At 32.8% G+C, this 23,831-nt stretch overlaps 1 protein-coding gene across 1 annotated transcript in view; it reads left to right on the forward strand.

The window, feature by feature from the left end:
* Positions 1-20,217, forward strand: part of LRP1B (LDL receptor related protein 1B) — a 1,901,444-nt gene extending 1,881,227 nt beyond the window's left edge. The window contains exons 87-91 of the mRNA XM_047772014.1: positions 1,971-2,047; positions 12,366-12,456; positions 13,387-13,531; positions 16,625-16,723; positions 18,354-20,217. Coding sequence (XP_047627970.1) covers positions 1,971-2,047; positions 12,366-12,456; positions 13,387-13,531; positions 16,625-16,723; positions 18,354-18,494 — 553 coding nt within the window. The 3' untranslated portion in view covers positions 18,495-20,217. The remainder of the gene's footprint in view (positions 1-1,970; positions 2,048-12,365; positions 12,457-13,386; positions 13,532-16,624; positions 16,724-18,353) is intronic.
* The last annotated feature ends 3,614 nt before the right edge of the window (positions 20,218-23,831 follow it).

The raw sequence follows: 23,831 nt of genomic DNA on the forward strand, positions 1-23,831 counted from the left end.
CAGTGGTCAATTAGGAAGATTTGACAAGTGTAAAGCTACGTAAAACAAAGAATTTTTCAATGCTTAGAATTCACTTTAACAATATGTTAGCAAAATCTGCCTAAACATCTTATTTTGAATTATCCATGGGCTGTGTCAAAAATTAGACCCTGTGAAGAATTGAAACAATTTTCTAGATCATTTGTCCCCAAGACCACAACTAAGAAAGAAAAGAAATGATTTTTAAAAATCAATGATTTTATAAGTTGTTAACTTTTTTATAATTATTTGAAATATGCTTATTTCATTATTTCACTTCAATAATATACACAGAGTCATAGACTGCCTTTAAAATTTATTTACCTATTTTAATGATTTACTTGTAGTATGTTGTAAAATAAATATAATAAAAGATAAAATATACATAAACTTTTAATAAAGGATTGTAATACAAGTTAGGATAATGCATGAATGATGACCTAATAATAATAAATGATATTAATTTTCATTGAAATCATGCTCCATACTCGTAGTTTTATGTCATTATTAATCAAATAACTGTATTTTTGAATAGTAACATTATTGTCAATTATGCTGAAGTTAATATATGCTTTTAGGAAATAAATTGTATAATTTGTCAACAATGATGATTTTATAAGATTTTGCCTATGTTTTAGGACACCCATTACTTCAAATAGTTCACATGGCATCATAGAAGCCTAGTTCCAAAAACAGCTTTAGCTATCTGAATTAGCTATGATGGAATTGGCAGAGACCTAGAAATTGCAGTTATTTAGTTTGGCTGTCATGCCCAAAGAGATCTACTTGGAATGTTACTTTATTGTGTACAACTATTCTTGATATGGTGATATTTGACAGTCATTTTATATAAGAACTAAAGCCAATTAAATGGTTTCTCTATGGATTTTCTCTGACAGAGGCACGAAGGCATGTTGTGTTAGCCAATAGACATTGTTCAAATATAGCTGAAACCACTTCAGCATTTATGTTGTTGCAACCAGCTAATTATAGGGATGTGATTTATATTTAAATGAATAATTTTAATCAGATCTATTACTGGAGTTCCTGTCGTGGCTCAGTGGTTAACGAATCGGACTAGGAACCATGAGTTTGCGGGTTCGGTCCCTGCCCTTGCTCTGTGGGTTAAGGATCCAGCGTTGCCATGAGCTGTGGTGTAGGTTGCAGATGCTGCTCCGATCCCATGTTGCTGTGGCTCTGGCATAGGCCGGTGGCTATAGCTCTGACTAGACCCCTAGCCTGGGAACCTCCATATGCCGTGGGAGCGGCCCTAGAAAAGGCAAAAAGACAAAAAAAAAAAATTCAGATCTATTACTTTAATCCTCTGCTAGACTTCTCAGCATGGTGTCATGGTTCTTATGTGGGGAAGAAAACATCTCAGAATAATAACTTGGGCATATTCTCTTGATTTCATGGTATTAGAAATATGATTTTAAAAGGGAAAGTACTGTATTCCCTATCTCTTATCAGAAGAATAAAAATTTTGCAGCTTGAATTTTGAAACAGATGACCATTTGCTATTGGGTAATTAGTTCCACTTGGAATTTAGAACCAGAAAAAATTATGGAAACTTAATAAAGAAGCATTTGCATGACAAGGAAATTCAATTTTTATAGTGATAATTTGTAATTTTCAGTATTTCTCAAATTAATTTCAGTTCTTAGCTAAAATTTCAATTTTGCTACAAAATATGCCAATTCTAAGTTTAACAGAGAAGAAAGAAAAATGACTGCAAACCTAAATTTTTAGAAGTATTTTAACAGGTGAAGTCTAATTGAAGTTACCCTCAGCATACTGACAATATGCAGGAAATTAGCAGAAACCTCTATCTAACATTCATGAATCTGTGATGGCTGGCTCTTCCTTCATTTCATTTGGTTGAAGCTACTGCATTAGCAGACTTATGGGCTTTGTTCCTCACTGATTTTGTTTGTTTGTTTTTATCTTTCTAGATGCTCCACCAACTGGTCAGGTACACAATGTGAGAGGCCAGCCCCAAAGAGCAGCAAGTCTGATCATATCAGCACAAGTAAGTTTCTCAGATTAATATCTTGGGTATTCCACATGTACAAAAATATTTTTTTTTCTTTTTATATCATTATTGAAGGAATTGAGTCTTAGAAAACTCTCTTTAATAGAATTTTGCAAGAGATCCATTACAACCCATGTGGGTTTTTTTTTTTTTTTTTTAAGATAAAGCACTGAGCTCTCACCTGGTGAAAGGATCCAGGACTATGTGCTCTTTTTAGCTGTAAGAGTTCATCTCAAACTTTGACAGTTTTCAGAACACACATCTGTAAACCTAGCATAAGCTTTTCTTAAGAAATTCACATCAGCTGCAAAGGCTGAAGATATTACAGTGAATGTGAGAATGTTCCAGGAAGAAAAACAATTCCATGTTTTTATGAGAGCAAAATGTATTTTTCTTGGAGTGAATTTCAATGTGTTATGGAAAAACAAATGAATGGTTAGTTCCAAAGCAAGTATGTTAACAAGCATTTTTTAATTAGGATTGTAGTTGATTTATTGCTTCCTTGTATTTAAAATACTGGTTTTGAAGTGTATTAAAATATAGCTCAATGTTTTATAAAATTTTTTGGGTAGCTATAATTTTAGGACAGGTCCCTGATTTGAAATTAATCCATATAAACATTTTGTGTCTATTTGTGTATTTTACAACAGTTTTAAATGATTTTATGAAGATTTTCAAAATAATAGTCTGAAATAAAATTTCCCAATTCACATGTTATCACTAATGGGTGGAAAAATTTTGGGAAAAAAATCTATAATATCTATCAAATGGGGCAGTATATTCTTGAGGAGAAAAAATAATTTTATTTATGATTTATGAATGTTTTGATTTATGAATGCTTGCTTAATTTTTCTCTAGTCCTAAAAGAGCATACATGAAGACAAAACAAAAAAAAAATCTATTATGTAATTTATTTTTAAAAAGTCATAGGCCCTATAGCTCAAGGGTTAGAGCACTGGTCTTGTAAAAAAAGACGTTATCAAAATTAAAAGTGTATGATTTTTTTGCCTTAAATGTAGGCACCCACTGTTTGCTGATCTACTTCCTTGTTGCTCCTGCCCCCAAATAATTTATCATTGCTTGAAATTCTTCAAGTGACATTGTTCGAAATTTCACCATCTAAAGATTAACTTGGGCTAGTAAGGATAAGCATCTTTGAAAAATGGCAAATATGTCTAGAATAAATAACCTAGAAATAAGTATTTGAATTGGAGAGGTAAGATAAGTAATTCTGGTCATAGAGTTTTTGGGGTTTACCTTAGAATTTGTGTGTTGTCCTTAGGAAGGGAAGAGAGACACATAATAGTAGGAATAGGGCCCTAAGATTTGAGGAATCGGTCCATAAAATGTAGTAGAGATAGAAAAATATACCTTGCCAAATTTGATGTTGCAAAAGGAGAGGAAGAGAAAAAAATAATACTCCCTTCTCCCTCTTCCCAGGATCATACTCGTATTAATACTAATAATTCTGGAGGAATACTAATTTTTATGATTATGTGAAATAGTTTTTTTTTCTTAATTATTTTTGCCACACCAGAAGAATGAAAAAGTTCCCAGGCCAGGGGTTGAAACCAAGCGACAGGACTGACAATACCAGATCCTTAGCCACTAGACCCCCAGGGAACTCCTTGTGCACTAGTTATAAAACTCAGCCATTATTTAGTGCATTTTTGAATGAAAAAAAAGTATTCAAATTACCAACCTGTAGAACACACTGAAATAATAAGTTGAGAATTCATGAAGACTTGGTATGTTAGCCTTTCTTTTATGGTAATTCCTCAATTATTGAAGATAAATTAGAAATTTAAACTTTTAAAGATTCAAAATTGTTTATGTATTGATAAGTCTCTCTGAAAGGAAAGAAGTAAACAGAGTAGAATGTCAACTGAATTTTCAATTTATATATAAGGTCCATCTACAAGGGAATGTTTGGTGTTTGGAATATGGTTTTGAGGAGTGTCACATCAGATATTTTTATAGGAGGGTCATGTTTCCAACCATTTTCATGGGCAACAAGTTCTGTTATGGAAAATTCCTATAATTCTGAAATAGGAACTATCACATGGAAGGAAGAGTTGCAAGTAGCTGTAACCCTTTTTCCGAAGATTCTAATGCTCTTTCTTCCATCAGTGATTTAAAGTCATTAAATTTAATGAACATATCAATGCACATGGAAAGGGCTATTAGCTATTCAAACGCCAGATTATCTCAAATTTGAGCAAAGTTGACCAAATAATGCCTCTATTAAAAGGTACTTATCATCAGACATTTGTGCTTAGAGAAACTTGCCTCAATAACTGAAAGGAGAGAAAAGGTAGTTGAATTGATTCTTACAGAGTTCCCTTCATGGCACAGCGGAAACTAATCCAACTAGGAACCATGAGGTTGTGGGTTTGATCCTTGGCCTCACTCAGTGGGTTAAGGATCCAGTGTTGCCGTGCGCTGTGGTGTAGCTAGCAGACATGGCTCGGATCTGGCGTTGCTATGGCTGTGGTGTAGGCCAGCAGCTGTAGCTTCAATTAGACCCCAGCCAGCGAACCAACCTCCTAAGGTAGAAGGATCAATTTTATTCTCTCAGCTTAACTCCAGAAGTTTGGAATGGTTGTCAGATGTTCCTCAAACTGGGACAGAAGTCATCTGCTTAGTAAGTATGATGTGTTTAGGAATGTGTTTTCAAATCTGCATTTCCACTTACAGTGAAACATTCCATTATCATTGGACCTTGGGACAAGCAGGATTGTACCATCTTTGTCAGCATATCTGCCATCAGCTGGCACAGAGATTTACCCTTCTAATTAATGAACAGCTTTCTTAATCATCTCTGATTAGTCATATCTTGTTTTCTGGCCCTTGATGTTTAAAGTATCTAAAAATCAGCCTGTGGAATTAAGCAGATCTCTTATCCTATAACTCTTTGCTTAGGTTCCATTTGCAAAAGCTAGTCTGAATTTTCTGAAGTTATTTTGAAGAGTTTTAAACTAAGAATGATTAAATATTTAATAATATACCTATTTTTAATGTACCTAAAGTTTTAAGGGAGTGGCTGTTCAGTGTTTGAATTATGCTATTCATATCTGCTTCAGTTAAGGAGGATAAAGATATAATTTGTGGGGCAGGAATGAAGTGATTCTGTATTTTACTGTAGTGACAACAGAAATGTGATATTTGTTAGGGGATTACTCCTGTCTTCTCAAAAGAGGTCAATTGTAATTGTATTTGTCTATTCTAAGTTCAACCAATAAACAAAAGATCCTCTGTTTTTAAACTTCATGACACTCAACCCTCCTGGTTTCCCTCCCAGCCTCTTATAACAACTCCGTCTTCTTTGTGAGATACTGCTTTTTTATCTCTTCTAGTTAACTAGCTCTCTACTTACAGCTGCCTACACGCTCCTTGTTAACCCATAATTCCTTGGCCTCAGTTTTAAACTCTTTGTTAATTACTCTAAAATTTATATCCTCCACCCCAGTTTCTCCCCTGAGTCTGAGACATAGATTCCAGTGCACAATTGCTGTAACCAGAGCAAGGTCATCCCTGTCTATATCTATATATATCTATTTTCCACAGGAATCTGAAGCTCAAAATGTCCCCAAATGATCTCATACCCTTCCCCTACTCAACCAGACATTTTATGCACCTTATTTTGCCTTCTTGTCTATATAAATGACTGCAAAATCTACTTGGTCACACAAGTCACACTTGTCACTCTTAACCTTCTTTTATATTCAATAGGTATTACTTCCTAAATTTTCTTCAACATCATCTTTTTTTCTTAATTAACTCATTTTTATTAAACTATAGTTGATTTACAATGTTTCTTCAATATCTGTTATACAGAAAAGTAACCCAATCACACACAGATCCCTGTGCTGTACAATAGGGCCCCACTGCCCACCCCATTCCAAATACAACAGTTTGCATCCAAAAACCCTACTGCCCATCCATCCCACTCCCTTCCTCCTCCCACCGGGAATCACAGGTTTCCTCTCCTTGGCCTTAATTGTTTCTGGTTTTTTTAGATAAGATCATCTGTGCCATATTTTAGATTCCACAAATAAGTGGTATCATATGGTAGTTGTCTTTCTTTTGCCTTACTTCTCTTAGTATGAGAATCTCTAGTTCCATCCATGTTGCTGCAAATGGCATTAGTTTGTCATTTTTTATGGCTGATATGCATTCTAGTGTGTGTGTATCACATTTTCTTAATCCATTCATCTGTCAATGGACATTGACATTGTTTCCATATCTTGACTATTATGAATAGTGCCGGAATGAACATATTTTTTGAATGAATGTTTTGTCCAAATATATGCCCAGAAGTGGGATTGCTGGATCATATGGTAGTTCTATATTTGGTTTTCTGAGTTACCTCCATACTGTTTTCGATAGTAGTTGTACCAGTTTACATTCCCACCAACAGTGTAGGAGGGTACCCTTTTCTTCATACCCTCTCTAGCATTTATTATTTGTTGACTTATTAATGATAGCCAATTCCGACTGTTATGAGGTGGTACCTCATTGTGATTTTGATTTGCATTTCTCTAATAATTAGTGATGTTGAATATTTTTCATGTATTTGTTGGCCATCCGTATGTATTCCTTATGGAAGTATCTATTTGAGTTTTATGACCATTTTTCAATTGGGTTGTTTGGCTTTTTTGTTGTTGAGTTGCATGAGTTGTTTATATGTTTTTGAGATTAGACCCTTGCCTGTTTAATTGTTTGCAAAGATTTTCTCCCATTCTATGTGTTGTCCTTTCATTTTTTTTTTTAATGTTTTCCTTTGCTGTTCAAAAGCTTTTGAGTTTAATTAGGTCCCACTGGGTTATAATTCAGCACCCATTTCTGATAAAAACTCTCTAGAAAGTGGGCATAAAGGGAACCTACCTCAACATAATAAAAGCCATATATGAAAACCCATAGCTAACATCATTCTCAATGGTGAAAAATTGAAAACATTTCCACTAAGATCAAGAATAAGACAAGGATGTCCACTTTCACCACTATTATTCAACATAGTTTTGAAAGTCCTGGCAATTGGAGAAGAAAAAGAAATAACAGGAATCCAAATTGGAAAAGAAGTAAAACTATCATCGTTTGCAGATGATATGATACTGTACCTAGAAAACCCTAAAGACAGTACCAGAAAACTGTTAGAACTCACCAAAAAATCTGGCAAAATTGAAGGATACAAAATTAATGCACAGAAATGCATTGCATTTCTATATACTAACAATAAAAGATCAGAAAGATAAATCAGAGAAGCCATCTCATTTACCATCACATCAAAATGAATAAAATATCTAAGAATAAACCTACCTAAAGAGACAAAAGACCTATACTCTGAAAACCGTAAGATGCTGATGAAAGAAATCAAAGATGACATGAACAGATGGAAAGATATCATGCTCTTGGATTTTAAGAATCAATATTGTCAAAATAAATATACTACCCAAGGCAATCTACAGGCTCAATGCAATCCCTATCAAATTAACCAAGGACATTCTTCTCAGAGCTAGAATAGAATATTTTAAAAGGTGTATGGAACACACAAGAGATCCTGAAAAGCCAAAACAATATTGAAAAAGAAAAATGGAAATTGAGGAATCAGGCTTCCTGACTTCAGACAATACTACAAACATATAGTTATCAAAACAATATGATACTGGCACAAAAACAGAAATATGGATCTATGGGCCAGGATAGAAAGTCCAGAAATAAGCCCAAACACCTATGGTCAACTAATCTATGATCAAAGAGGCAAGAACATACAGTGGAAGAAAGATAGCCTCTTCAATAAATGGAGCTGGAAAAACTGGACAACTACATATAAAAGAATGAAATTAAAATGCTCTCTAATAACATAGACAAAAATAAACTCAGAATGGATTAAAATGTAAATATAAGGCCAGATACTATAAAAACTCCTACAGGAAAAATGGGCAGAATGCTCTTTGACATACATCACAGCAGTATCTTCTTTGATCCACCTTCTAGAATAATGACAATAAAGACACAAATCATCCTTTCTTTTTTCTTTTTCTTTTAAGGGTACAAATGCCCAGATCATTTATGTGGCTTCCACAGCCTTTCCTAATGTCCCCTTTGCTTTCTTCTACAGCCACAAGTCCACGCTACTCTTCAGTCTATTGTTCCTTAATCTTTTCTCTCTCCAGATGAATTCAGTATCTCCTTCTCCACTTGACCCTCATTCTCTTTCATGGGACTACAGAAGATGCATCCCTCAGTCTTCCAGTCAAGCCCTCCCCCTCTAGCCCAGATCTAGTTGAATATCCCCCTTTCATGTTCACAGGGCATTGCATACCTTCACCAGAATAGTGCTTATCACACTGTGCTAAACAAACTCTTGTGTTTGTCATCTTCTAATATATATCAAACAACATGAGAGGAGGGATATTTCTATCCCCCATGCAAAACAGAGTAAATACGGAGTGTGTGGAACATAGTAACACTTAATATGAATTTGCTAAATGAGAACTGAATGTACGGTCCCTATAATATCCTAGCAAATGTGCTATCTACAAAAAAAAGATTGTTCATGTCCTTAAGTTACAAATAAACTGATCTCTATATTATGAAAAGTGCAAAACAGAGGCATGCACAGAGTGATATGGTGCTACGTATTTTGCATTAGTTAATAAAATGTATTAGCACTTTCTTTGTAATAAATGTAATTCTATATACATTACATTGCATTAAAGGAGGTATATATTCATTAATACCTCATCTTATAAATGTGTAAACTCAGAGTTAAAAAATTTGCCTAAGTGTATGTTGCTAGTGAGACAAGATTTGAACAGCTAGCCTAGATCTAGAGTCTGTTATCTCAGTTTTGATGCTGTACTGTTTCTCCCATTGAAGGGGTCTCTTCAACATAAACTGATACCAGAGTTCTTCTTTCTAATGGAAAATGTTGTAGAACAAGGCTTCAGAACAATGTTACAAGGAAAGATTGGCTCTATTTTCCGTGAGAATGTTGTTGGGATATACTCTTTACCCAATAACAAGTTCAGAGTGTGCTTTAAAAAAATCTGTTTAGAACAGTCTGCCAACAATGTACTGTTTAAAAAGATCACTTGCAATAGATCTTGACTGTTATATGTTACAAATATGATATTTACTGCCATATATACTACTTGGAAAAAATACTTATTTTGATAAACACCTATATTGTATTCTTAAAATATATATGGTTGTCAGTTGTTTCCATGAATATAAACTATTTTATTAAAAAAGTGAAAAATTTGCCAAATTGCTACCCCACATTATTTACTGGCTACACAAGCATTATCATAACTATCTTGATAGGTTCCATAAACATATTAAGCAGAGGGCTGTAAAGTAAGGGATTGGAGCTACCATCTGTGATGGGAAAAAGAAAAAAAAATGAAGTTCTTTGTTTTCTAGCATGCATAATTAACAGCATTTCTATCTAATAGGAGTAAAAGAAATTATGTAAAACAAATAAAACTAATTTTCCAAATGATATATAATTTATTTGAGGAGAAAGTAACTTTATATACCTTAAAGTCAGTATTGGTAAGTATTTTAAACATACCAATTTACCACAATTTTAGTAGAAAAAAAGATAAATAATGAAGTGAGGACATTTATAAAGTTGTGATCAATCAGTTGAAGTTAGTTTATGAAGAAACCAAGCTGTTCACTGGTATTTAAATTTTGTGAACAAATGTTAATTACTATCCAAGGTGCCAGATTCTCTACTGCTATTAATTACTAATAAATTACACATTCATATAAAGTTCACTTTCCCAAAGCCAAGGATATAATGTAATATCAAACTCACTAAATTGTATAAATAACAACATGAAAAAAATAAAATGAGTTTTACATTTTAGAAGCTGAATGGAGAAGGAAAGCCATATTTTTTTCCTGCATAAAGAGAGAGTTATTTGGTTATTTTAGACAAGTTATTTTTGAAGTCCCAAATTGAAAGATTATCTTAATATATATGATGTTTCCTTAGTAAAGACTTCTTGGTATTTTAGTAAATAATCTCCAATATGACGATATCACACAGGTACCTTGTGGCTAAAGCTATTAAAACTGATCTGTATTTCTATGTTAAAGTCCCTAAGCAGCTACTTTTTATACTTAATGCTACAATTAATTTTGGCCACAGTATTTTACAGGTACATGTGCATACATAGTAAAATTCATTTATTTATTTATTTATTTATTTAGTCTTTTTAGGGCCACACATGCAGCATATGGAGGTTCCCAGGCTAGGGGTCGAATCAGAGCTACAGCTGCCCAGTCTACACCACAGCCATAGCAATGTGCGATCCAAGCCGTGTCTGAGACCTACTCCACAGCTCATGGCAAATCCCAGATCCTTAACCCACTGAGTAAGGCCAGGGATCGAACCTGCATCCTTACGATGCTAGTCAGATTCATTTCCTCTGAGCCATGACAGGAACTCCAGAAAAAAATTCATATATTTATAACTCTTAATGTTTTATTCCTGAACCATTCAAGATCCTCACATTAAACTCCAATTAGTTTACGTATCGCTTTGTATCTTATTTTAGCCAGTGATTGAGCTGATTTGACAGAATCAAACAGACTCTTAGTCCAAATAAACGAAAGCTTTGTCTTACAGGAACTAGATATTTCTGTTGGAAACATTAACATTAGGTACTTGAAAGAACTACTTATTACTCTCCTGTTATTAGGCAACCCTTGCATTCAGTTTTCCTCCTGCATTAGTGACAAAGAACCCTAGGTATATCCTACTATGGATCACATCATCAGTAAAGGTTGTCTCCTTCCTTAGGAGGGGAAAAAAAGAGTGATGGCTCTTGGCTCTTACTGCCAACCTAGAAAAAGGAGGAGAGGGCAGAGATTGTCCTCAGTTTTTTTCCTCGTCTATGCTCAGATGCATAGAACTAAAACCCACTTTCTACGACCATTTTTGAAAATACATTCCATAGATCTTTTATTCCATTTTGCATGTAAGTGATACAACCTAAGATCATTCTTATAAATATATGAAAAAAGGGAAAGTAGACATTTCCAACATAAGGCAAACCTCCAGATACTGTTTGCTAAAACTATTCTGGAACTAGAATTTTAAAAAGACAATCACCTTTGCCCCCCTATTTTGTTGAATCAAGCTAAGAGCCCTGTGTGGTAAGTCTTCATATTTCTGTTTAATGGGTAAAGAGCATGAGCCTCAAATTTTCTTTCCAAGGTCTCCCTTCAGGTAACTTGTGAAGCTGATGTTAAGGCCTATGTCCATCCGAATCCAACATTGTTGTTACTTTGTTTTGTCCTGCTTCCATCTAACTTGCCACATGAACTCATGGCCAGAGAGTATTTATAGCTAAAGGGAAAAAAAAAAAAGGTGAAAATGTGACCAGTGAAATTGGGATATGTGTATTCAGTGACAGTTTATTTACCTACATCATTGCAAGTAAATGTGTGTGGTGAGAATCAGACTCAGACTGACAAAGTCAGTATTTCTAACCTCAGGGTATTTAATTGTAACATATAAATGAAACATAGCTAAAGAAACATTTCCAGGGAGTTCCCATTGTGGCACAGCAGAAACGAATCCGACTAGGAACCATGGGGTTGCACGTTCGATCCCTGGCCTCCCTCAGTAGGTTAAAGATCCAGCGTTGCTGTGAGCTGTGGTGTAGGTCGCAGACGCAGCTCGGATCTGACATCGCTATGGCTGTGGTGTAGACAGGGCAGCTGTAGCTCCGATTAGATCCCTAGTGTGGGAATCTCCATATACCATATGCTGCTGGTGTGGCCATAAAAAGGACAAAAAGACAAAAAAAAAAAAGAAAGAAAAGAAAAAGAAACATTTCCAGCAGATCAAGTATTTAATAGGAGAGTTATTTTTCATTAATGTATTCATTTATTTTGTCTTTTTAGGGCCGCTTCCACAGCATTTGGAAGTTCCCAGGCTAGGCCTCAAATCAGAGCTGCAGCCGCCGGCCTACACCACAGCCACAGCAATGCAGGATCTGAGCTGTGTCTGCATCCTACACCACAGCTCACAGCAACGCCAGATCCCCAACCCAGTGAGCAAGGCCAGGGATCAAAGCCCACATCCTCATGGATTTTAGTCGGTTTCGTAACCATTGAGCCACAACGGGAACTCCCCATTAATGTATTTATGAACCAGGAATTTAGATGTTTGGTCTAAGCTTTATTTTTATTATGTCAGTGGTCAAATGATTGGTGTAATAAAGTGTTCAGTTATATCAGTCTTGACTTCATTTTATTTATGTTTTCATCTATCCATTCATATCTTTTTCAGGAAGCATAGCCATTATTGTGCCTCTTGTCCTCTTAGTGACTTTGATAACCACCTTGGTAATTGGTTTAGTGCTTTGTAAAAGAAAAAGAAGGTAAGATGCAATGTTCTAGACTAACAGTTAGTAAATAAATGAACAAATAGTTGTATAAACATATTTTTTTAATTTCTTAAAATATGATTTACTTACTCCAACTGTAGAATTGTTTTTTGAAACATTTTTTTCCCTCTGTTTCATTTTAAGTGATTATAACTCAAACAACCTTTCCCTTGTAGATATGTTGATGAAATGGCTCCATTTGTATATTCCTACAAAAATAACAAGGGAATGTATTAAACTTTCAGTAGAATTTTGCATTTGTGGTCATTTTCCCCTGAAACAGCGGGAGTCTCTAAAGAACATTTTAATGTATTAATATGTAAGATTACTGAAGTCAATAGAATGATAATGACTATGTATTGTATGTCATGTATTCATTCACAAATTATTAATTTTTTTATTTTATATATTAATGGAAGTATTATTTCAACTTATAGGAATATATGCTTATAAAGATCTACAAGGAGTTGATTGTCTGTGGAGTTATTATCTGGAACCTAGAGTTTATGAGTCAGTGCTGGAATTATGTAAAAGAAGATTTTATCTACTTATCATGGGGATGGGAAACAATTTCAAAGTTTGTTTTTCACTATTTTGGGGGGGTATTTTTCAGAACAAAAGGGAAAAAGAATTTAAAACAGTAATTGATTAGTGAATATTCAGTTTCAACTAATGTGGTATTAACTGCTTATAAAGTATAAGTTCCAAGTGCATTTTTTATTCTTAAATATAAGTAATTTGAGAATATAATTTCTTACATTAGGACTTTTTGTTCCTCTCTGACTCAATAAATGTCATTTGTTTTCAGTGTATTTTATTAACTTTCCATCAGTAATATTAAAATGTAATTAAATCTACAAATATGATAGTTTCATCTACCACCTTGTGATAATTAGACAACTCACACAATGTTATATATTCTAGGACAAAAACTATAAGAAGACAACCCATTATCAATGGAGGGATAAATGTAGAAATTGGCAATCCATCTTACAACATGTATGAGGTGGATCATGATCACAATGATGGAGGTCTTTTAGATCCTGGTTTTATGGTAGATCCAACAAAGGTAAAGTTTTAAGATGATGGACTGTGAGCACTAATGTTCTTGAGTCATTTCTCTATAATATGTTTCTGAGTTTCATTACTGTTTCTTTTATCTGAAGTTAAAGAACTGTAAGATACATTGAATGTTACAGTTTCTTCTAAAGAAAAAATAAAATTATGGACTGCATTCAAATGAAACATGAATTTAATATAATATGTTTTAGAAAATAATAAGTATCTGTTCATTTTGTTGATAAACATATGTAGTATAAAATATCCTATACAAAGGTGTTGAGGCACTGGCACATCTGTCTAGCATAATATATATATATATATATATATATATATATATATATATATATATATTTTTTTTTAGGGCTGCAGGTGCAGCATATGGAAGTTCCCCAGGCTAGGGGTCAATTAGAGCTATAGCTTCTGGCCTACACTACAGCCACAGCAAGTCCAGATCTGAGCAGCATCTGCGACCTACACCGTAGCTCACAGCAACACAGGATCCTTAATCCACTGAGCAGGGCCATGGATACCAGTCAGGTTCATTTATGCTGAACCACAATGGGAACTCCTAAAATGACTGATTTATTTTTAATACTAAAACTAGTATAGTATTTCATTGCAAAATAAGTATTTTATTTCCAATAATGTTTCATTAAGAGACCACTAAGCTGTGCCCTTGAATTTATTTGTAATCAAATCACTTTTAAAGAGTATTTTTCTACCTGCTATTATCTTTCCTATTGATTTGCTACATATCATTGATATGTATATAAAACCTAAAAATCCACAGTATTATTTTAGTATTAGTTCATATTACTGAATCCTCCGTTTGGAGTTTTTAAAATAAATAGATAAATTATACAACTATCTAGATAAATTAAACTTGCAAATATTCACTTCACTATAGTATCTAAATATTTTGTATGATAATTATAGAATATCTTACAATGAGTTAAGAGCATCAGTTTGCCACTGTGGAATGATTTTTCTTAGCTTATTTGTTTGTTCATCAAGTTAGTTATATTCTGATATATTAAAGGTATTTTGTCTAAAATGTAACTGTATATTAAATAATCACAGTGACCACCTGGTTTTGTACTCATAGCAACAGCTGCTCTCAAAGAAATTGAATAGGGTCCCATATATTCAATCTAGTTCTGAATCCATGGCCAGACTTTCTGGGTCTGAAATTGATGATCTGAAATTGATGAAGTAGTCATTTTATGAAAAGAAATCAATCATTGTTGCATGGATAAATTTTTATCCTAGCAAAAGGTAATGTATAATTTTCTCCTAATTAGAAATAATTTTGTAATTATGATAAATTATTAATTCAACATTTGAAATTGTTTGTAAATAAATCCTGGTAACCTAAATTCCACTGTTTTTTACTTGAAATTGAAAGACTATACATATTACGCCTATCATTCTTTGATAATTTATCTATAAAGGAGAAAGACATCTTAAATAATAGACTTCTCATAGTCTTTGAGTTTTTCCTGGGAGTAAAATACAGTGTCCATAAATAGAATATGATCTGATGAGGACATATTTTTATATACTTTTTAATAAGAAGGAGAGTTCTCATTTTCCCTATCATTTTTTATTTCTAGTGATAGAATTAAGCCAATTTTTGATATTTTTAAAGGGAAAAGCTTTTTAATACTTCATTTAAATTATTTTTCATATTTACTCTAGGAAGATACAACTTGCTTCAGTGCCCTTCAAATATATTTTTAATGTGTTTAGCAAATAACACTTAATAAATATTTATTTACCAATTTTCTGACTGATTGACCAAAATTATATTAAATATGACTTAGATGGGTAATCCTAGCTGGCTCCCGATGCTTGAAATGTAAATATGAATTTTTGCTTAAGAGGTAACTGCAGAAAATATATGTAGTCCTAATAGGTATAGACAATTGTGAAAAGAAGACAACCACACCAAAACAATTTTAATGATGAACTTTTTTTCATAAAGTATTCACTGTGTTGCAGTGGTTTGATGTATTCATGATGTGATAAAACAAACTGCAGTACAAGTAAAGAAGATCTTTGTAGAACATTTTTATTATTTTCAAAATGGGTAGAATTTCTACTTGAATGGTACCTTATAATCAAAAAGACTGAAATCAAGTTAATTTAAAAGGAGATTTGTCCACAGAGGCAAAATAGAATAGTTTGAAGAGTTCAAAGAGGGAGGATTAATATCTACTGGTTTCATACACAAATTCATCTCAATTCTTAGTTGGATTGTTTGCAATATCTTCTAAATGAGACATTGTTGGAGAAAACAAAGAGGCAATGTTGACCATGATTTTATATCTAAATATTTTCCTGAGACCTCTGTCCTTTCCCAGACTTTTAATCATTCATTGATAAGAGTTGATATAATTTTAAAATTATGTATGTTCATGATATTTTTATATTCTCCAAATATTCATTTAGCTTTTTTGCCCTTTTGGATCATTAAAAATACTCTATCGTGAATATGAGGGTACAATATTGGCTCATTCTGCCCTTAGAGCCAAGAAAATCTAAAGTCATTACCCTAGCACAGAGATTAGTGAACTGATCTGATTACTAATCAATATAATTTAGAGAGTCTGATTTCAAAAAAAAAGATAAGTTTGTTCTGATATATCAGATTTTAAATTTTATTTTTATTTTCTAAAAATACGGAGTAGTAATGAATCTTAATTTGAACCATTCAGATATTTGTCCAGAATGGACTGCTATTAGAACTTTTCATAGTGACAGTCTTAAGTGGAGAAGGTTGATGCATTTTTCAGAGCTGTTAGCAAAGATATGATTTTAGGGGTAGAGAATGAATTTAAATAAGTAGAGATGAATGATGATTTCTAGGTACATGGCATGTCTATGTAAGCCAGATTAATAGAAATCTCTACTGATGAATCTCAGATTTAATAATAATAGGTTTTTTTTTAAGTTATTGAAACTACCATGAACACATTGATGACGCCCCAGGGCTGAAGACTATGTTGTATGTTATTTTTATGATTTAGAATGGGCCTATGTAAATGAAAACAGTTCCATGATGTTAGATCAGAAACTAAAATTCTCTGTTTGCATACAGGCCAGGTATATAGGGGGAGGGTCCAGTGCTTTCAAGCTTCCACACACAGCGCCGCCCATCTACCTAAACTCTGATTTGAAAGGACCACTAACTGCTGGGGTGAGAGAAGAAAATTCATTATTCCATGTCCATTTCATCACAGAATCCCTCACAATCAAAGATGATTACTAGAGTTAGAGGCTTATCTTTAATGATTTTTAATTAACAAGAGATTTCAAAATAGCATTAAAATTAAGGGCTTATAGAATGTGTCCTGCTTATGCAAGATTATGTATAAAATGTTACCTTTTTGACAAGCTATTAAGTAGAAATCTCTTTTTTAATTTATTTTTTATTAGAATATAGTTCATTTACAGTGTTATGTCAGTTTCTGCTATGCAACATAGTGACCCAATTGTACATATATATAAATTATGTTTCTCATACTATTTTCCATCATGTTCTATCTCAAGAGATTGGATATAGTTCCCTGTGCTGTACAGTAGGACTTCATTCCTCATCCATTCTAAATGAATTTGAATATGTTAAAGCTCCTTAACAGTAAAAATGAGCATTTGCTAGTCTTATAATAGAAATCTCTAGCCAAAAGTTTACACTGAATAGTTTAAACATAAATATATGTTTGGTTTTATTTATTTTCTAAGATGTTTTGTTTAGTATATACAAATTTGGTGTCCAGCTAAATAAAAATATAGTATAAAATTTAGCATCATATTGATAAATTAGAAATGGTATATGAAACCATTCTTAAATTTTTTTAAAGTGACTAGTTTCTAGAGAAAGATGCTTTGTCTAAAGTACATGGTTCCTATTAGACAGAAAAGGGATTAAAGAAATGTATCAAGATCCCTAGGATTAAACGTACCTCTCTCCCATCAACTGTTTTCATTCTCATTTTTTATCATGTTTGTCTCACTTGTATGGCTCAAAAATGTAATATTTCTTTGTTATAAGTAAGGTTAAATGTTTTATTTTAAAAAGACAAAAAATTAAATGTTTTTAATTTAAAAAAATGAGGTAACAATCTCAGGTTAATTGTAACTATTAAAATAATGAATATTATATATATTTTTCAACTGAAAGAGATCATTTATGCATGTCTTATTTCTACCTCAAAGTGCTATTAAGTATGTATGAAACTTAAGATGAGTCTTTCACAATTCCTTAGAAGAATCCAAAAATATTTCCAATAATAAGTGCATGTATTGTTTGAAGCAAAAACATTGTCTTTATTTTTTTTACGTTTATTCAACTACTATGTTACACTATGGTTTTATTTTTTAAACTTCATATTGAAAAATTATAAGCACCAATCAATTATATGGCTTTCTATAAACATATCTTTCCTGCCACTGCAATGGCAATAAGGGGAGAAAACATGTGGATTGGAAATAAGACAATTCAAATTAATATTTTATGCTTTTAAATAAAGTCTCAGTGAATATAGCTTTCATGAAGATTCTTCAGTCTTTCAATACTATCTCAAAATTCCCCTTAGGTTCACAAATTATCTGAAAAACATACAATTATGTTTTTATTTAATACCATACTAGAGTCAACTAAAGCCTATAAATAGAATGTAAATTACACTTATATAATTACTATTTAGTAAGTTAAATGCAATGCATATAAATATTGTTAGTATTAAAAGATCCACATCATAGAAAATAATAAATTAAGGTAGCCAAAACAGATAATAAAATTATATTTATTTATTTTTCTCCTTCAGCCAACAAATTACTCCAATCCGGTGTATGCGAAGTTATATATGGATGGGCAAAACTGTCGAAACTCCTTAGGAAGTGTTGATGAAAGGAAAGAACTGCTTCCAAAGAAAATAGAAATTGGAATAAGAGAGACAGTGGCATAATCAGCGATACCTTTTATATGCTGTATAAATGTATAAAATATAAGGATTACTTTTGTATGTTCCAACAGTATATTATACTTGTTTTGGCATCAGCATTACCTCTTCCTTTATCTTTTCCCTAGTTAATTGTTTTCTGAGTTTTCTGGGTTTTATTTTTTGCTGATGACTATTGATTGACCATTTGTATGGTATTTTTATGAAATAGAACTGCACTACAGTAAAATTTACAACAATGCTGCTGATATGACACATCTTTGAATTTGTTAAAATTAAAAACAACATATTCCTTTGTAGTGTGAATATGAGCAATCTATTTTATATGAACTTTTTTGGTTCTACTTAATCAACAAAGAGAATCTCTGCACTTTTTCATTATATGGTCTGAAAGCTGTAATACAAATCATTTTCTGTTTTAATTGATGGAAGAATGATTGAATGGTCAACTCTCTTCTTTGTGCCCATTAAAACTTATTCAGACTGCTGAAAATACATAGCCCTCACAAGTTCAGCACCACCTGCTTTCAAATTAGTCTTAGGTTGCCAAGTGATAGGTGAGAATTTTGACAAAGAACTTTGAAAAATTTATAAGATTAATAATTTGCATGAACACTTATGACTGCATTTTCCAAAATTTAGTAGACTCTATTGTGATATACTAAAAGTATACACCTATAAAAATAGTTATATTTAAGTGGTAGAGCAAAGCAAAAATATAATCAAAAGTGGAAAGACCACACTTGCTATGGGATAAGACATTCATTTTCCCTCAGTCCTGGGATAAATAGCCAGCCTAGAGCACAACAGGACATTGGGCACTCATGTCTTAGGAATTTCTTCCCAGTCACATGAATTTTGTGGAATATTAACCTAACCACTTACCACACAGAACACTAAAAAATACTATATAAGCACACAAATTGGTAATCGAATTTCAATTATGTGAATGCATTCTCTTTGCTAGGTCAAAAGGAAGCAGCAAAGCAGCCATTGTGGTACAGAGTAATCAGTATTTTCAACATACAATATGACTAAACTCTTATTTACCCTACCAAATATATTCTTAAAGGAATTTCTAAGTTATAGGAGAACAAGTATCTGCCAATAATCAAAGGTGGAGGGTATACATGCTGACCAGTTCCTCTGGTACTCTGATTTCTTCTGGGTATGCAAAACACATGGACCCCATTCACTTGTCTGTTTCCAAATTTTGATTGAAACAAGTACAATTTATTTAAGTTGTATAAAAAATATAGCATTTTTATACAAATATCTTTAAAGGCACAAAAGATTTATTCACAAGGTATGGAGGGCTTTTTGTTCCTCTGATAGACATGACTGACTTTTAGCTATCATAATGTATTAACTTAACAGATGAAATATGTTTGTGGTTGCTCTTTATCCCTTTGTACAAGCATTAAAAAAAAACTGCTGTTTTATAAAGAGACTTTTTGTTGTACTATATGCATGCATACTACCTATTTCTAAACTTTGCCATATTGAGGCCTTTATAAACTATTGATTTATGTAATACTAGTGCAATTTTGCTTGAACAATGTTATGCATATCATAAACTTTTCCAGGTTCTTGTTTAAGTACATTTTTTAAATTGAACAGTATTTTTCATTTTGGTTTTAATAGTCATTTTGCCTATGTTTCTATAATGAAGTGTTAAATACTTTATAAAAAATTGTTGACTGATTTATTTAAATGAAATTCTACATATTTAAGTGTTGTGTTGGGTAGTTTTTAAATGGAAGAAAATCCTTTTCTTTATGAAGTTTCATATTCCTAGGAAACTATTTTAGTAAATAGGAGACAATTTTTTGTGTCCTTAGAACATACTTCATGAGGTAGGACTGATTTCATTGTATCATTTTTCATCACAATTCGAGAAGGCATGTTCTCTCTTCTTGAAGTAGAACCGTGTTCTTTTTCCTTTTTCCTTGCCTTACATTGTTCATCATAGACTCCATGTTGCAATAGAAAGGAAAATTGGTTATATTCACAGTAGTATGACAATTGTGTTGAAATAAGCTAAAGCTCTTCTTACTCTTCTGATTCTCAAAAAGTATACTTTATGGAAAACTCAGATTCCATTTAACCTTATTTTGTAAGAGGAATGGTTATACACTAAGTGTACCTACTTAGTGTATTGACTAGAGATACAAATCCAGGAGGGTCTGATTTACTGAAGCTGTCACTGAGTTATATAATCTGAGGAGGTCTCTGTATATCAGAGCTTAATGACTGTACCTGAAATTATTAATTGAAAGAGACAGAACCCATAGATTGGAATGATCTCAACAAAGATAACAGTATAAATATCTAGCAAGTTATATATAATATACAACCCACCAACTAACACTCAGGATCTGGCATCAAAAGTGTATTTTCTGGAGCTCCTGTTGTGTCACAGCGGAAATGAATCCAACTAGCAACCATGAGGTTGTGGGTTTGATCCCTGGCCTCGCTCAGTGGGTTAAGGATCTGGCATTGCTGTGAGCTGTGGTGTAGGTCTCAGATGTGGCTTGGATCCTGCATTGCTGTGCCTGTGATATAGGCTGGCGGTTGTAGCTCCGATTAGACCCCTAGCCTGGGAACTTCCATGTGCCATGGGTGCAGCCCTAAAAAGCAAAAAGAAAAAAGAAAATGTATTTTCTCTCTAGCACAGTGGTGAAAACTATAGTCGAGAGACTTCAGGATGTGCTCTCTAACCCTTATAACCCACCTACATTCTCACGGTCCTTACTTTACAGTATGCTTCACCATGCCATGCTGCTTCATTCAGGTCCATATCAGAGTCCACAGTGTTTCTAATTGTGGTTATTTTGCATTCAGTCTTTACAAGACAAAGATATTCTTGTCAACTACTCAAACTTTATTTCTACATCTCTATTTATTTGTGTTGCAATTTTCTTTTGCAAAAGTTCATATAAAAGCTAGAAAGTCAGGTGCCTATTCTCCACAGTGACGATACTTTATAAGTGCCATTGCCAAAATACTTCCTGAAATATTCCTTCAAACTTTGATGAGACGTATTTTCTAAAAAATCAATGCTTCCAATAAACTCTCCTTCCTACCCAAGTGCCTTTCCATCCAAAGCAGAGATTTTCAATGTCCTCATACTTTGAGCCAGGTAGTTCTTTATTATCCTTTCTGGAGTAGTATACTTAGCAAGATCCCTACCCCCTATCCATTTTTGCTACTAGTCCAACCCAAAGTTGCAACAACTGAAATGTCTACAGATATTGCCAGTTGTCTTCTGGGGAATAATATTGCTCTTGTAAAGAATTGCTGATCTAGGGCTGTGTTCTGTGTCCCACTATTAAATGACTCTCGGCTAGATTAGCTGAGTTAAAGAAAAAGGCCCTTCAACATCAAAATCATGGCATTCCCAAGATTTGATCTTAATTCTTTAATGTTGGTGATGCATGAGTTATAGAACTTTGGTATTAGTAAAGTGCTCATGTAGTTTTTTAAAAAGTAATTATGAAGGGAAAACAGTTTCATTTAGAACCTCGTATGGTTTTCTGTAAATTAGGCCATTTTCATTTATGAAAATGTATTTTATTTGTGGCTTTTTTATGTCATTGATGATTGTTTTATTTTGTTTTGTGTTTGATTATATGCTTATTTTGTGGTATCTGGAGGAGATTTAACCTAGAAATGTTTTCATCTAGGACCTTCCTGCTCCCTATCCAGAGCCTACTTGGAGAACCCAACATAGATAGCCTTTTCATCTAGACATGTTTCTTTCCATTTTTATGATGACTCATATGAAGAAATTCAACACTCACTGTATGTTATGGCTATAATAAATGAACTATAACATGCAAAATGCCCACAATTTCCAAATCCCTAGCAGGGAAAATTGGTACATGTGATGAAGAAAATATATTAAAATATTGCCAAATTTTCTTTATCCTCTCATCTTCACATCCTCAAACAGATATTCTGGATATAAAATCTGATTCCTGTCTATGAATACTACTATGTTTACTGACTCAACTTTTCCATTTAAAAGTTTAAAAGATGAGATAATGAAAATCCTACAGAGTTGAGCAAAATATAGCCAACCACTTTCTTTACCTTATGCCCCATTCTAGTTATTGTCAGTTTATCTAACAGTGGCTTTCTCAATATTAAAAGATTATTTAAATTTAATGTAGATTAGAGTCATTATTCAAATAAATTCCCTTGAACTGTAACTTGTAAGAAAAGGAGAGACTCAAGCATTTCTTTGTGAAGATAACTACTGAATAGCATAGCACAGAAATTATTTTTAAATGTATCTTGAATATGGGAAAAACAATAATAGAGCCCCCAAATGCTGTATTTTTCAACTCTGCTATCAACTCTATTGCTAAATTAGTATATCCAGAAGATTAACTTGTCCAGCAAGTTAAGATAAAGATAATTAAAATATACAGAAAAAGTTTTGTACAGAAAAAAAAAAACCTTCATTTTTGATGTTATATCCAGAGACCCAGGGACATGTACTTCATGCCATAAGATGCATGTATCTAGTCTACAAAAAAGAAAAATAAATGAAATGTGTTCTATGGTTTAACTTTTCTTTTGAGGATATTAAATTTAAGTGTAATTTACTCTGAAAAATAGTTTCTAGTGATTTCCATCACTTTTTGTATCAAAAATGATGAAAAATCAAAAGAAAAATTGCTACTAAAGATGGCCTTTTGATCAATTCTATGCTTAGAATGTGTTCATTCTCTCTGATGGATAGTCTGCCCCTTTAACACAAGGTTTATAAGATATCAGTGAACCAAAGCAATGCAATCCTGATACTTTAGTCATCTGTTCACTCCAAGATAATTTTTCAGTTGTGGTTTCTTTCACAGTTTTAATACATATATTATGAGCCTCCTGATTGAAGTTGATTTCCAGTTTATTTATGCTTCAGTGGTTTGGAGAACCACTAATATAACTGTTCTAGCCTTTCAAGATATAACGTCAATAGAGAAAACCATATCCATTTTATTCAGGTCAGTAATATACAAATTTGTAAGTGAGAAAATATTTTTCTACACACAGCTTAACTGTGAAATATTGTTTAGAATGAATTTTAGAAGTTTAAAATAAGGCTGTTTATGGAGATACTTAAAAAAACAATATACAGAGTTTTAACTGTAGAATGACTTGATTGATTTGATACAACATTTCTCAGTGAATAATGTTAAAAGTGATGTAGGAAATAATTGGACAGAGATTTCAAATGGAGTAATCTCCATCCTTGCAGTCTACAAGTATCAATGGAATGTTTTTGAAAATCTATATAAACATATAACAACAAAAACATACAAATACACATGTACACAT

Source organism: Phacochoerus africanus, chromosome 3 (genome assembly GCF_016906955.1).
Source record: "Phacochoerus africanus isolate WHEZ1 chromosome 3, ROS_Pafr_v1, whole genome shotgun sequence".
Taxonomy (NCBI): Eukaryota; Metazoa; Chordata; class Mammalia; order Artiodactyla; family Suidae; genus Phacochoerus; species Phacochoerus africanus.